The sequence below is a fragment of the Dama dama genome, chromosome 9 (genome assembly GCF_033118175.1).
Source record: "Dama dama isolate Ldn47 chromosome 9, ASM3311817v1, whole genome shotgun sequence".
Taxonomy (NCBI): Eukaryota; Metazoa; Chordata; class Mammalia; order Artiodactyla; family Cervidae; genus Dama; species Dama dama.
In genome coordinates this window covers 22737111-22751879 of record NC_083689.1, presented here as the reverse complement: position 1 = coordinate 22751879, position 14769 = coordinate 22737111, and the positions used below count along the sequence as shown (strand labels likewise).

Genomic DNA, 14769 nt, shown 5'->3' with positions numbered 1-14769 from the left:
GAGGAGCCTCACGGGCTACAGTTCATAGGATTGCAAAGAGTTGGACGTGACTGAGCGACTACACACATCCTCCATGGGGGGCTGTCCTGGGCACTGTGGAGCAGCATCCCTGGCCCCCACCCAATGGATGCCAGGAGCACAACCAGTCAGGACAATCAATATAACCAGACTTTGCCAATATCCTCTAGAGGGCAGGGTCACTCCCAGTGGGGGAATCCCTCATCTAGGTAGTGTAAGAGTAAGCAAGGAGATGGTGGGTCTGGGTGCTAACCGGGGCAAGTCCTGGAAGGTTTTTTCAGGCTGGAAGGCTTTGGCCTCTCCTGTCATTTACAGATCTTTCCTGGGATGGGAGAAGTGGATGCCTTCACGGCTGAAGCTTGGCGAGGTTTGGGTCACATGCTGCCCATAGGCAGACTCATCCAAAGGCCATTTGTGCGAGGTGAAGGAAAGATCTGCCTTAGAGTCTGATAAAACTTTTAATATTTAGACGTTTGGGCATTTAATTCTGTCAGTCCAGGCTCACGGGTAACACCGCCCTGGTCCGGCAGCCCGCAGCGGTCTGGTTTGAGTCCACGGGGTTGCTGGTGATAATGATGGGCACCTTGGCCTTGACGCTGGTCAGGGACCAGGGCAGGTGGACAGTGCTGACCAGCTCGTACTGGGTGCTCATGATCTCACTGTCCTGTGAGCCGCCACCACTCACGGACAGCACGGGCGGGAGGTGGAAAGTGCTGACGATCTTGGTGGTGTTGAAGGCCGTGATGGGGGTGTTGGCCTCCTGCCTGAGCAGCTCACTGCTATCCACCCTGGAACGGCGCTCTGCGTTGGGCGTGAAGCCCTCGTAGTGCACGTGGGCGTAGAGGGCGAAGACGACCGTCTTAATGCACTTGCTGGTCTGGTTGTTGATTTCCGTGGTGAAAATGACCCTCTCCCCTGGCGTGAAGGTGTTCTTTTCCATCTGGATCTGCAGGCAGATGGTGCCCTGGCTGCAGCAGTTGTAAGACACCTTCTTCTCAGCCTCCACGCACAGAGGGTTCTAGAAGAAGTGGGGGCGGGAAGGGACAACTGTGAGGGGTTGAGGCCACAATGTCTGTTTGCTCACTTAACAGTCCACCTGGTCTTGAGCCTTCGGGACTCTCCAAAGCCCTCGGAACCCTCCTACATTGTTGGTGGAAATGTTAACTGGTGCAGCACTATGGGAAAACAGTATGGAGGTTCCTCAGAAAACTAAAAATAGAATTTGAACTAGCAATCCCACTCCTGGGAATATACCGGGACAAAACTCCAATTCAAAAAGATACATGCCCCCCTACGTTCATAGCAACACTGTTTACAACAGCCAAGACATGGAAACAACCTAGATGGCCATGGATCAATGAATGGACAAAGGAGATGTGGAACATATCCGCGAACATATTCAGAACATATATGGAACATATTCAGCCATAAAAAAGGAGGAAATAATTGCTGCTTATTTGCAGCAATAAGCACGCAATTAGAGATTACCATACTAAGTGAGGCACGTCAGAAAGAGGAAGACAAATACCAAGTGATATCACTTACATGTGGAATCTAAAATACAACACAAATGAACCTATCTACAAAACAGGAACAGACTCATAGACATAGAGAAGTCTTGTGGTTGCCAAGTGGGAGGGGGAGGAATGGATTGGGAGTTTGAGTTTGGTAGATAAAAACTATTAAATTTAGAATGGATAAATAACAAGTTCCTAATGTATAGAACAGGGAATATATTCAATATCCCAGAATAAGCCATAATGGAAATGAATATTTAAAGAAAGAATGTATGTATGTGTATGGACTTCCCTGGTGGCTCAGTGGAAAAGAATTCACCTGCCAATGGAGGAGACGGGGTTTTGATCCCTGGGTCAGGAAGGTCCCCTGGAGAAGGAAATGTCAACCCACTCCAGTGTTGTTGCCAGGGAAATCCCATGGGCAGAGGGGCCTGGAGGGCTACAGTCCATGGGGTAGCAAAGAGACAGACACGACTTAACGACTAAACAACAATATGTGTGTATAACTAAGTCACTTCGCTGTACAGCAGAAATTGGCACACCATTGTAAATCAACTATCAGTTCAGTTCAGTCACTCAGTCGTGTCCGACTCTTTGCGACCCCATGAATCACAGCACGCCAGGCCTCCCTGTCCATCACCAACTCTTGGAGTTTACTCAAACTCAAGTTCATTGAGTCGGTGATGCCATCCAGCCATCTCATCCTCTGTCGTCCCCTTCTCCTCCTGCCCCCAGTCCCTCCCAGCATCAGGGTCTTTTCCAATGAGTCAACTCTTCGCATGAGGTGGCCAAAGTATTGGAGTTTCAGCTTCAGCATCAGTCCTTCCAATGAACACCCAGGACTGATCTCCTTTAGGATGGACTGGTTGGATCTCCTTGCAGTCCAAGGGACTCTCAAGAGTCTTCTCCAACACCACAGTTTAAAAGCATCCATTTTTCGGTGCTCAGCTTTCTTCACAGTCCAGCTCTCACATCCATAATGACCACTGGAAAAACAACCTTTGTTGGCAAGGTAATATCTCTGCTTTTTAAAATGCTATCTAGGTTGGTCATAACTTTCCTTCCAAGGAGTAAGCGTCTTTTAATTTCATGGCTGCAATCACCATCTGCAGTGATTTTGGAGCCCCCCAAAAATAAAGGCTTGACACTGTTTCCACTGTTTCCCCATCTATTTCCCATGAAGTGATGGGACCAGATGCCATGATCTTAGTTTTCTGAATGTTGAGTTTTAAGCCAACTTTTTCACTCTCCTCTTTCACTTTCATCAAGAGGCTTTTTAGTTCCTCTTCTTCAATTTAGAAAAATAAAGAATCAAAGCCCTTTTCCATTCTGAGTGTCAATTTCCTTGTCTGTAACATAAGCCTAAGAAATTCATAAGCCCTTGGTTTTATCTCTACATCCATAACTCACTTGCTGTGTGACCTTGAACCAGTGCCTTGACTTCCCTGAACCCTAGTTTTCTGGAAGACAGGGAATGTCTTATAGTCAATAGCCCAAGACCTAAGGCTTACCGAAGTAGTTCAGACTTAAGGAGAAAATATGGGCTCTGTATCATGAAAACTGTAGAACTGAAATTATGTAACATGTTTAAATAAAAACTTCAAAATGCAGTCTTTATATCAACTGGTTAGCTGCTGGATTGCAAACAAAATCATATATAGTATATTTAATGTGTGGTTTGGGTAACATTTTACTCTTTCTTAGGGCTTCCCTGGTGGCTCAGATGGTAAAGAATCCACCTACAAGAGACCCAGTTTCAATCCTTGGGCTGGGAAGATCCCGTGGAGGAGGAAACCGCAACTCACTCCAGGACTCTTGCCTGGAGAATTCTATGGACAGAGGAGCCTGGGGGGCTACAGTTCATGGGGTCGCAAAGAGTGGAAACTGACTGAGCGATGAACACTTTGGGTAACACTTTACTTTTTATTAGTGGATACTACTTTAACAGATTTGAGGGAATTCCCTGGCAGTCCAATGGCTAGGACTCAGGACTTTCACTGCCAGGGCCCAGGTTCCATCCCTGGTCAGGAAACTAAGATCTTGCAAGCCTTGCAGTGTGACAAAAAATTTTTTTAATTAAAAATAAATAAAATTAAAGAGATTTGATGTGATGTGGTGTGTGCTTACAATGAGTTACTCTCCAGTTTTGCTGGCTTCCTGTGTCTTCTTCTAGATGAACTTGATACTTTTACAAACACGTGTGTATGCATGTGTGTTTGTGTGTCTGTGTGGCATTTGTTATTCTCATGCAGATGTTTGCATTGTTTAGGAATACATTTATTTGTGGTTGAATTGTACAGTACTGTTTTACGTATTTGAATGCTTTGTATAAATCAATCCTCATATGTTTTCCAGCAACTTGCCTTCCTAGCTTAACATTCTGTGTTTTGAAAGGCATTCACGTTGGTGGCTGTCATTCTGATTCATTCAATTTCACAACGGCAGTGAAGTGTGTTGCAAAGTAGCTTATTCACCCATCCCCCCTCCATGATGAACATTTATATTGTTGCTATGTCTTTTATATCATAAAAGAGCTAGAAGGAGCACGGTGAAGACACTTCTGGGGCTTACATACCAGAAAGAGTTGCTCTGCGCCCCCTTGGACTGCAGCCCACCAGGTTCTTTGTCCATGGGATCCTCCAGGCAGGAATACTGGAGTGGGTTGCCAGGCCCTCCTCCAGGGGATCTTCCAAAATCAGGGATCGAACTCAGATCTCCCACATTGCAGGTGGATTCTTTACCCTCTGAGCCACCAGGGAAGCCCAAGAATACTTGAGAAGGTAGCCCATCCCTTCTCCAGGGAATCTCCCTGACCCAGGAGTTGAGATGATATACAGATGGCCAATAGGCACAGGAAAAAATGCCCAATGTTGCTGATCATCAGAGAAATGCAAATCACAGTCAGAGTCAGATAGCACTTCACACCCGTCAGAATGGCTGTCATCAAAAAGTCTATAAATAACAAACACTGATGGGGATGTGGAGAAAAGGAACCCTTGTACACTGTTGGTGGGAATGTAAATTGGTGCAGTCACTTTGGAGAACAGTATGGAGGGTCCTCAAAAAACTAACAACAGAGCTATCATATGATCCAGTCATTCACTCCTGGGTATATATCCAGAGAAAACAAAAACCCCCCTGGTGGTGCAATGGTTGAGATTCCATGCTTTCACTGCAGGGGATGTGGGTTCGATCCCTGGCCGGGGAACTACGGTCCCACACAGCGCATGGTGCAGCTGAAGAAAGTGTTGATTGGACCCTCTGAACTGATTTTTTTGTATTTCTAGTCTACTTATGCTATGCTGTTGTTTTGTCTTATATAAAACAAAAATGTTGTAAGCCATCAAATTAATTTTTTTCTGACACATTCTCTCATTCTACTTATTTAATACTATTGTTTTCATTCCTACACATTGATTTTATAAAAACAAAGTTTGTTGCAACCCAGAAAATTTTATATTTTCCTACCTCTTCTATTCTTTCATTTTAAAAAATAAATGGCAGCCCAACAAATGGATTTTTAAAAAATATTTTCTATCCTACTTATTTTATTCTCTGCATTGTTTTCTTTTTAATAGTTTTTTAAATTAGAGGACAACTGCTTTACAATATTGTAATGGTTTTTGCCATACACCAACATGAATCAGCATTAGTTGTACATATGTCCCCCACCTCTTGAACTCTGCTCCCACCTCCCCCTCTCTGATCCCTCTGGGTTGTCACAGAGCCCTGACTTTGGGTTCCCTGCCTCATACATTAAACCTCACAATGGCTATCTATTTTCCATATGGTAATATATTTTGTGGGTTGCAAACATTGTTGTTTTAATATAAAATAGGAAAACAGTATCCTTTAGTACTGTTTTTGGAAAACAACATTTGCAACCTACAAAGTTGATATTTTTTTTAAAAAACATTTTTTTATTTTGGGCTTATCTGCTCTTTCATTTTGTAGAAATATGCCTTGCAACTTGCTAAATGGATTTCATACCCCACTAATGAATCATGACCGAAGGTTTGCACGACTGTGTTCTAGATCCAATATCCTTTGTCACAGAGACCTCAGGCTGACCCCTGACCCCTTCAGCTTCACCTGCTGCCCTCTGCCTCTGGCCCCTGCCTATCTTCAGACTTCCCATGCTTTCTCTCCCCTTGGAAGGCTAATTGCAGGCCATTTGATTCTAAGCTCCTCCAGTCTTATTCGAAAATTCGTTGCATTCGTTAGGACCCTACAGGCGTGAAAGAACTGGCTACCCTAACTCAAGACCAAGCCAGCAGTTCTGTCCTGGTCCTGAAGGAGGTGCCGAGAGACATCAGTGGTGGCCAAGGGGAGATTCCCATTCCAGGCCAGATGGGGTGGCCCAAGAGCCCAGAATCCCAAGAACTCCAGGTTACAAACTCAACATTCATCTTCCGTACCTGGGAGCTTTTTCGGATCTCCCTCTTTCTTTAGCATATGTGAAACTTTGGGGGGGATTCATTCACTTAAGCAGTATCATTTTATCAACTTGGTGCCAAGTTCAAGGAAAACCCACAGCCGTGAAGACCAGTCTAGTCCCTGCTCTGATTGGGAAGATAGATATAAACATGGCACACTTTTTTTTTTTTTAATGGTACATTTTTAAAGTTCTTGTTTTTTAAAACGTGGACTATTTTTAGAGATTTATTGAATTTATTACAATAGTGCTTCTGTTTTATGTTTTGTTTGTTTGTTTGTTTGTTTCTGGCTGCAAGACATGTGGGATCTTAGCTTCCGACCAGGGATCAAACCTGCACCCCCTGCTTTGGAAGGCGAAGTCTCAACCACCAGACCGCCAGGGAAGTCCTTTAACAGCAGGTTTCTGATTAAGATACGTTATGAGGCTATGACAAGGGGCTAAGGTAAAGGGAGACTCCCTCGGACTTGGCGGTTAGGAGAGAGATGTCTTGGGGACAAGTGCTGTACCCAACGGGACTGCTTGTTCCAAGAGACAATGGGTCACGTTTTTCAAAATTCTAAAGGCACACAGAGAGGGTGTAGAAAAATCAAAACCCTTGTACATGGCTGTGGGAATGTAAAGTGGAGCGGCTGCTGTGGAAAAGGGTCTGATTGCCCCTCAAAAGGTAAGACGTAGAACTGCCATCTGCCCCAGCAATTCCACTCCTAGATGGCTACCTGAGAGCAGTGAAAACACATCCACGTAAAAACGTGGACACCCACGTTAGAAGCAGCATGGTCCCTAATAGCCAAGACATGGAAACAACCTGCTGTCCATCGAGTGATGAAGAGATATACAAAAGGCGGTCCGTCCATGCCACAGAAAGACAATTCACCCTTAAAAAGGAAGGAAGCACTGACACACACTACAAGGTGGATGAACTTTAAAAAGAAACTTTTCAGCTGTACCCCATGGCAGGTGGGACATTAGTTCCGTGACGGGGGATTGAACCCATACCCCTGCATTGGAAGGCGGACTCTTAACCACTGGATCCCCAGGGAAGTCCCTGGATGAACCTTGAAAACACTATGTTCAAATAAGCCAGAAACAAAAAGGCCACATAGTGTCTGATTCCATTTATTAAAACAGGAAGTGTCCAGAACAGACAAATCCCCAGGAGACAGAGAGTGAATGTAGTGGTGGGTGGGGGAGGGGAAAGGGAGGTTTGAGGGTAACAGGTAAGGGATGCAAGACTTCTTTGGTTGTTGTTCAGTCCCTCAGTCGTGTCGGACTCTTTGCAACGCCATAGACTGCTGCACGCCAGGCTTCCCTGTCTTTCACTATCTTCCGGATCTTGCTCAAACTCATGTCCATTGAGTCGGTGATGCCATACAACCATCTCATCCTCTATCGACCCCTTCTCCTTCTGCCTTCTATCTTTCCTAGCATCAGGGTCTTTTCCAAAGAGTCAGCTCTTCGCATCAGGTGGCCCAAGTATTGGAGCTTCAGCTTCAACATCAGTCTTTCCAACGAATATTCAGGGTTGGTTTCCTTTAGGATTGACTGGTTGGATCTCCTTGCTGTCCAAGGGACTCTCGAGTCTTCTCCAGCACCACAGTTTGAAAGCATCAATTCTTCAGCGCTCATCCTTTTTCTTTATGGTGGGGGAGGGAAGGCATTAAAGTGTTCTAACACTGACAGTGGTGATGGCTGTACAATTCTATGAATGCATGGAAAGCCATGGGTTTGGACACTTTAAAGGGAAGAATAATAAGGTATGAGAATTGTATCTCAATCAAGATGTTAAAAAAAAAAGTGGAAGGAGAAAAATTTTGCTTCTCCCCTCTGCTTCCCTCCCCCCAGGAGGCAGCCAGTAAGCCGTCTGTTGCCAGTTTCTCTGGTCTCTGGAAAGAGACAGTTTGTTACACCTGCAAGGAAGTTCTGTGCATTTCTTATTTTTACCACCAACGGTGCAGGCTAGACACGCTGTTCTGAGCTTTGCTTTATGCGTCCAACCCAGTAACATGGACGTGCTGATACCGAGAGCTGCCTCATTCTTTCGTCTCTGGCTGTGTCTTGCTCTCTCTTTCTTTGCTCTATCTATAGAGTTGACCTTTGACTGTGAACTGTTACTTTAATTCCCTTTGCAACAAACATTTAAGTGGTTACCAGTTTCTGGCCTCCCAGGCAATGCATGCAGAGGTCCTATCACACAAATGAAATGACAGTGGTAGGAGAATTTTCCAGAAGAGAAATGAAATGGCTGGGGCAAAGTGCGTGTTCCTTTTCGTTTGGATAGATATGGCTGAATTGCCTTCTGTGGGGGTTGTGGCAGTTCGTCCGGCTATTACTGAAGCAGGTGACTGAAGATGTAGTTTCTGAGCAAAGATCTAAAGGAGGACGGGGAGGGATTGGAAGATCCTCTCACAGGGTTCTGGGCAGCGGGCACACAACACGCAAAGGACCTGGGGCAGGATGATGTTGGAGGAACAGCAAGCAGGCCCACGTGGCTGGAGCAGAGTGAGAGGGGCAGAGAGGGAGGAGGGGGAAGGCAGGGAGGGGACGGGGCAGGTCGTGCAGGGCCTTGTGGGCCAGGGGGAGGTCGTGGGCTTTTACTCCGAGGGAGGTGGGAGCCCTGGAAGACACAGACGGGTCATCACCTGACTCCTTTCAGTTGATCTGAGAAGGACAGACTGTGGGGGTCAGGTCTCTGCCCCTGCTTGGACCAGAGCAGTAGCCTCTGCCCTGATTCACCAGCTCCTGCCCTCACCCTGCCCTCTCCAAACCGATTAAAAGAGTACTGAGTAGTTGAAAAAACACAATATTTTCATCCTCTCAAAATGGATCTGCAATAACTCCTTTGTTGCTGTAGTAGCGATCTGAGCTCTTACCATGTACCAGGAGTCCTTGATGTGTACCCATCCTGCTGGGTGCTTCATGACCCTCATGATCAAGGAAAGTGTTGTTTTCATTATACCCATCATACAGATCAGGACAATCGAGGTTCTAGGAGGTGCTGTTAACTGCCCAAGGCCATTTGCTAATGAAGCATCTGGCAGCAGAGACCTCAGTCCAGGTCTGACCCCACAACAGCATTTCACTCCAATTTCTGCTTTGTGCACCCTGCACTCTAGATTAGCTCTCAAGGGAGGGCCAGAGTCTGCTCAAGGTCACCCAGAAAGCAGGTGGCCAGACTGGCCTTGAGCTCAGATCTGCTCACCTCTGATCCACCCCTCTAAGCATCTACCTGCCCTGGAATCCTCCTCCCCTGAGGTTGGCCAGGCTAGAGATGATTCCCTACTACACAGATAAGACTACACCTGGGGCTTCTCTGGTGGGCCAGTGGTTAAGAATCTGTGCTTCCAATGCGAGGGGCTGGGGTTCAGTCCCTGGTTGGGGAACTAAGATCTCACATGCCTCAAGGTCAGAAAAAAGCAAAACATAAAACAGAAATAATATTATAACAAATTCAATAAAGAATTTTTAAATGGTCTACATTAAAAAAAAATCTTAAAAAAAAAGGATCGATGGGGCATAAATATTCTGAGGCTGCCCTGGACACCAGCGCCGAGCACCATTCTAGGCCCTGAACCTTCAGGAAGTCCACTGACTGCTCCTCCTGAGACCTAGGGGCCAGGCATCCTCTCTGTGTCCAAGTGACAGATGAGGAAATGGCACAGAGAGGCGACATCACTTGCAGAGGGTCACACAGCAGGCAGGTTGGGACGCTGGGATTTTAACTTGGACCTTGAGAACTAAGATGCCGGCACTCTCAGCCACCATGCTCTGATGACAGAGGAGGCCCCAGGGAGGTGAAGTGACTTTGGCCAACGGAACTCCACCCTCCCTTACTTCCGCCTCTGCACCTGGCCTCTGGGAGCCATACAGAAACCTCCTCCGCTCAGGCGACTGACGCTGCCAGACCCCTCCTTCCCTGGTTGGAGGGCACCCCTTGCTGTGCTTCTTGGTGGGGAGAGGGTACCATCTCCATTATCCGTTCCCAGAGACTCACTGAACACCTGGGACACTCAGTCAGGGGGTCAGAGCGGGGCATCTGCTCACTCTTGACATACCTACCCTGGGGTCAAGGACGTTCAGGGGCCAGGCCATTCTCTGTGAGGGGCACTGTGGTTGAGCAGCTTCCCTGGCCCCCACCCCCTCGATAGCACTCATCCCCCTCCCCAGTTGCGATAACCACACATGTCATCAGACATCATTGCTCAGTGTCCCCTGCAGCGACAGAATCACCTCAGTTGAGAGCTACTGGCTTAGTTCCTGCCCTGGTTTCTGATTCCCCTTTTTGCAAAACTCCTGAGCTGGAGAAGCGGCCAACACCTTCCCTTCTTTTTCCGGGTTGGGGCCTTCCCTATCCCCTGGCTGCTCCTGCCCCATCCCCTACCTCTTGGGAACTTTGAGGCCAAGCCCCTACCCCTGCTCCCCCTTGCTCCCCACTACCTGCAATGATTTTTCCGCGTGAAAAATTGAGGAAGTGCCTTGAACCATCAAGTATATTCTCTTCTTGGCTAGAATGTGCTCCCGACCCATGCAGAAGGCCTGCACGAAGTAAAAGATGTTGCCGATTTTGCTGGTGAAGGTGGAAGGGAGCCTGGGAGGTAAGTTGAAATGGAAGTCAAAGGTGTGGCTGCCTGCACTTAACCAATTATCTGAAAGCAAAACACACCAATGCCATCAGAAGGTTCTAGAATCCCCCCCCCCCTTTCTTTATTGTTTTGGCAGTTAGCTTTTTCTGGATCTGGCCTCTCTGTCCCTGAGCTAGCTCTGAGTTTTAGGGATCCAAAACACCAAGGCTCATAAATATTAGACCTCAGTTGGGCTGGAGATGGAAGCTCTGGGTGGGTGGTGGTCACCCCAATATACCCACTGGGACTTGCTCACCCCTGCTCTGGGCCTGGGAAACTGGAGGTCTGGCCTGCAAGTTCGATCACACATTTACTCAACAAACACATCTTGGGGCCCAAAGCAGGCAAATCTCCCTGCCCTGGCAGCCGTTGGCCTTCACTGCACAGCACACAGCAGATTGACTGAGTGATGATGGTGGTGGGCCAGGGAGGGACTCACACCGCCCTCTCATCTCTGTGATCTCCCTGTTTTATTTTTTCTTACATTTCCCCCAAAGCCTCTTATGAGTGTGTCCTCCCAGTCTGACAGCAACCCCAGGGATGCCAGGGACCTCTTCTGTTTTCTTTGCTGCTGCATCCCTGGTACCTGGCATGGTTGTTGTGCACAGTAGGTGCTTAATACCTGTTTGTTTGTGGAGTAAATGAATTGAGGTTGATGCTCCTGAGGGGAAACGATGCTTCCCTTGGAAATGGAGAAGGGTGGTACCCGATGCTGTGGGGTTGAGGGGCTGAAAAATTGTTTTGGTTGAAAGAACTAACACCTATTCAGCACTTACTCTATAACCCCTGCTATTCTGAGCCTGAGACATGCCATTAAATCATCAAGTCCTCAAGACAATCTAAGGAGGCAGGACTTCTTTCTGTTCCCATCTTCCAGGTGGGTTAACTGGGACAGAGAGAGGGGGCCTGATTGTTGAGTATTAAGGTCCAGCAGTATCTGGATGGGTTTCCCTGGTGGCTCAGATGGTAAAGAATCTGCCTGTAATGTGGGAGACCTGGGTTCGATCCCTGGGTCAGGAAGATCCCCTGGAAAAGGGAATGGCTACTCACGCCAGTATTCTTGCCTGGGAAATCCCATGGACAGAGCCTAGTGGGCTAAAGTCCATGGGATCACAAAGAGTTGAACAAGACTGAGCAACTAATGCACAAACAATATCTGGGTATCTGCAAGGCAGGGACCCCTTCCATCACTAGATCTGAGCTCCATAGTCTTTTGGTGACACCTTCCCTGGCTACCCTATCTAAAATTTTTTAAAAAAATCTGAAATGAAACTTTGTTCAAACAAGCATTGGCCAAGCGTTCTGATTGACTGTGGACTACCCGGAAACACTCATTTTGGAAAGGACCTATAGTTCCCTAGCAGCCCAGGCTCCCTGAGGTCTGTCTAGACTTTAGATCTGAATCTGGCAGAGCTGGGGGCTTGTCAGTGCTTCCCTCGAGGATCTCTCCTAGTCCTCTCCCTCCTTTCTCTTCCCCTGTGACCACAGGAGCCAGCCTCTGCCCATGTCTCATATCCCTGAGGGTTTGTTGATTGATTGACAGATGTGTTTATCTTCCAGACCCTGGTTTCCTATTCTGGCTAACATTGGCAGTCATACCGGTCCTTACCCTCCACTGGGAATGTCTTTGTCTTGTGCACGTAGTCAGCCTTGTTGTTGCAAATAACTTCTCGGCTATAATCGCGGGACGCCCCAGTTTCTTCATTCCACTCCACGTAACCTCTTCCCACAAGCTCCACCTTCACGATGGGGTCCACCAGGGTGCTGTTCAGGGTTAGGACCACCTGTCCTTCGATGATGCAGCCAGCCAGGTAGACTGCATCTTTGGGCAGCACTAATTCGATTGACTTCACCACAGACATGGGGGGTTGGGGTGACAGAGAAACATCCTTCCCCCTCCCCCATGTCACAGAGATCCTTGGCCACAGTGAGGTCATCTGTCTGTGACATCAGCCAGTCAGGGTTCTGGGAAGGGGTTCCCAATGGCCAGGATTGGTGGGGGCAAGGTTTTTGGGGGTGGGCGGCAGTGTGGGAATCCCAAAGGCCTCACTGGTTGATGAAATGGTAGCCTGACCTCTTTTTTCTAGGAAATAGCAAACAAATAAGAAAACCACAAAATAGCAATATTCCTGGCATACAGGGAACAACTGTCATCTTGCCAGATGTCTGGGGCCTGGATAGGAAGAATTCTCCCAGGCTCTCTGGTGAGATAGGCATCATAAGCTTCATTTACAGACGGACAGGGGATGAGCCCAGGGGTATCTTCTGCCCCATCGATGGCCCCCACATGTGGCATGTGCACCCTCCTCAGGGTTCATACATGGATGCTGGGTCCTATACAGATAATCATTTTCACTTTTTTTTTCGGTTACACCATTTAGCTTATGGGATCTTAGTTCCCTGACCAGGGATTGAACCTGTGACCTCAGCAGTGACAGAGTGGAGTCTTAACCACTGGACTGCCAGGAAAGTCCCAATCATTTTGTCTTTAATAGCTCTCTATTTCTATTAATGTATATTAGAAGGAAAATGATAGCGATAGCTAGGACATGGGATTTGCTGTGTCTTGGAGATGCTCAGAGCACTTTGGGCTCCATGTGATCATGGACACCATCACAAAGCACCATCTCCCTGCACAACTGATGACCGTCTTTCCTCCTGCTTCTCCACTGCACAAGAAGTCCCTGTAGGGCGGGACTTGGTCCGCTGGACCCAGGGCCTGGTGCAGACAAGGGAGGGCAATTAAAGTCTGTTCAGTGACTTAATGATTGTCAAGTGCATATCATTTTGTAAAAGGGAAACTGAAGCCCTTTGCACCCTCAGGGTGCCTGATCTGCACGTAGGCAGGTGCCTAAGTAGGAGGGACAGCAAAACAGAAGAAGCTTTAGGAAGTGTCTGTTCTCCAGGCTCTGGCAGGCCTCATGACTATGTCATATCTTGCTGTCTTTGATGTGATGTCTTTTGCGGACATCAACATTTTGCTTTTCCAACTGGTTGGTAAGCTTCTTTTAAAGATGCTTGGCATAGTTTCTTGTTCATGGTTGTTAATTAACCCAAGCAACCCTTCTGACTTTCTTGAAATGAGTAGAGAGATTGGGTGGGGCCCCTCATCACCACTGCTCAAGGTCTTTTCTGCAGGGAAAACCAGACACCTCTTTCTGTGTTGCTTGACTTCAGATATCCAAGGAGGCTGGACTGTGTGCCCTGTACCAAATGTACACAAGGAATATAGAGTCTATTTCTTTTTCAGCCATGCTGAGTTTTGACAACAGCAGGCACAGAGAGAGGCTATGCTCTTGCCAGAAAAGGGCTGGGTTCCTGTCAGAGATGTTGTCAGTATGGAAGACCTCATCTGCCTCACAAGGTTGGGGAGGCCTGGCTACCTGCTCACATCTGCAACATGGTCACCACGTAGCTGATAGCTTAGTTTTGATAAATGCTATCAGTTGTGTCGGCGATGTCCTGAAGGTGGGGGTGGAATTAATAGGAGCATCTCGACTTTGTGATTGGAGTATATTCATTCCTATGGCTGCTGTAACCAACGTCTATAAATTCCATGCTTTCAAACAAGACAGCTGAGTTCTCTTAGTTCTGGAGGTCCGAAGTGTGAAATGGAGCTAAAGTCAAGGTGTTGGCAGGATTACATTCTAGAATTCTAGGAAAGAATCTGTCCTTTGTTTTTTCCAGCTTCTAGCGGTTTCCCATATCCTTTGCCTTTTGCTTTCATCATTCCATCCTCTAGTCCCATTGTCACTTCTCTGGCTTGACCCTCTCACCACTCTTTTTCATTTACTAGGACCCTCATGATGACACTGGGCCAGCCCAGATAATCTAGGATAATCTCCCCATCTGACAATCTTCAGTTTAACCCCATCTGCTGAGTCCCTTTTGCCATGGAAGGTATGATATTCACAGATCCCAGGGATTAAGACGTGGACATCTTTGGGGGCCATTCATCTGTCTACCGCTGGGAGAAATAAAAGCAGAAATACCAGAGCCAAGATAGAAGGAACTCTATGTGTGGCCAGAGAAACCTTGTGAAAACACACATTGGAGCTCATTGGTTTTCAGCTCACAGCCCTCCCACCCTATCCACTGCTCTCCAGAGAAAGACCAAAGTCCTCCTGGTGGCCTGTGAGGTCTTACATGACACCCCTCTGACCTCATTCGCTCCCGC

General features: G+C 47.3%; 1 protein-coding gene across 2 annotated transcripts; it reads right to left on the bottom strand.

Moving 5' to 3' along the window:
- Nucleotides 1-201: 201 nt before the first annotated feature.
- Nucleotides 202-14685, bottom strand: ARRDC5 (arrestin domain containing 5). 2 transcript variants are annotated; one of them, XM_061150625.1, is made up of 3 exons: nt 12202-14685; nt 10408-10616; nt 202-1036 (listed from the first exon to the last, which is right to left on the bottom strand). In XM_061150625.1, the coding sequence occupies exons 1-3, from the start codon at nt 12527-12529 to the stop codon at nt 509-511; spliced, it is 1065 nt and encodes a 354-aa protein (XP_061006608.1). In that variant the 5' UTR covers nt 12530-14685; the 3' UTR covers nt 202-508. The 2 variants fall into 2 exon arrangements, 1 of the variants encoding a protein (XP_061006608.1); XR_009694103.1 differs by lacking the exon at nt 202-1036 and adding an exon at nt 7117-8342 and having other exon boundaries at nt 10408-14685.
- Nucleotides 14686-14769: the final 84 nt, after the last annotated feature.

Coding starts and splice junctions, on each gene's coding strand:
- ARRDC5 (XM_061150625.1), bottom strand. CDS start 12,529: ATGACCTCACTGTGGCCAAGGATCTCTGTGACATGGGGGAGGGGGAAG. Junction 10,617..12,201: donor AAAGACATTCCCAGTGGAGG/GTAAGGACCGGT, acceptor TTTTGCTTTCAG/ATAATTGGTTAAGTGCAGGC. Junction 1,037..10,407: donor ACGCGGAAAAATCATTGCAG/GTAGTGGGGAGC, acceptor CACTTCTTCTAG/AACCCTCTGTGCGTGGAGGC.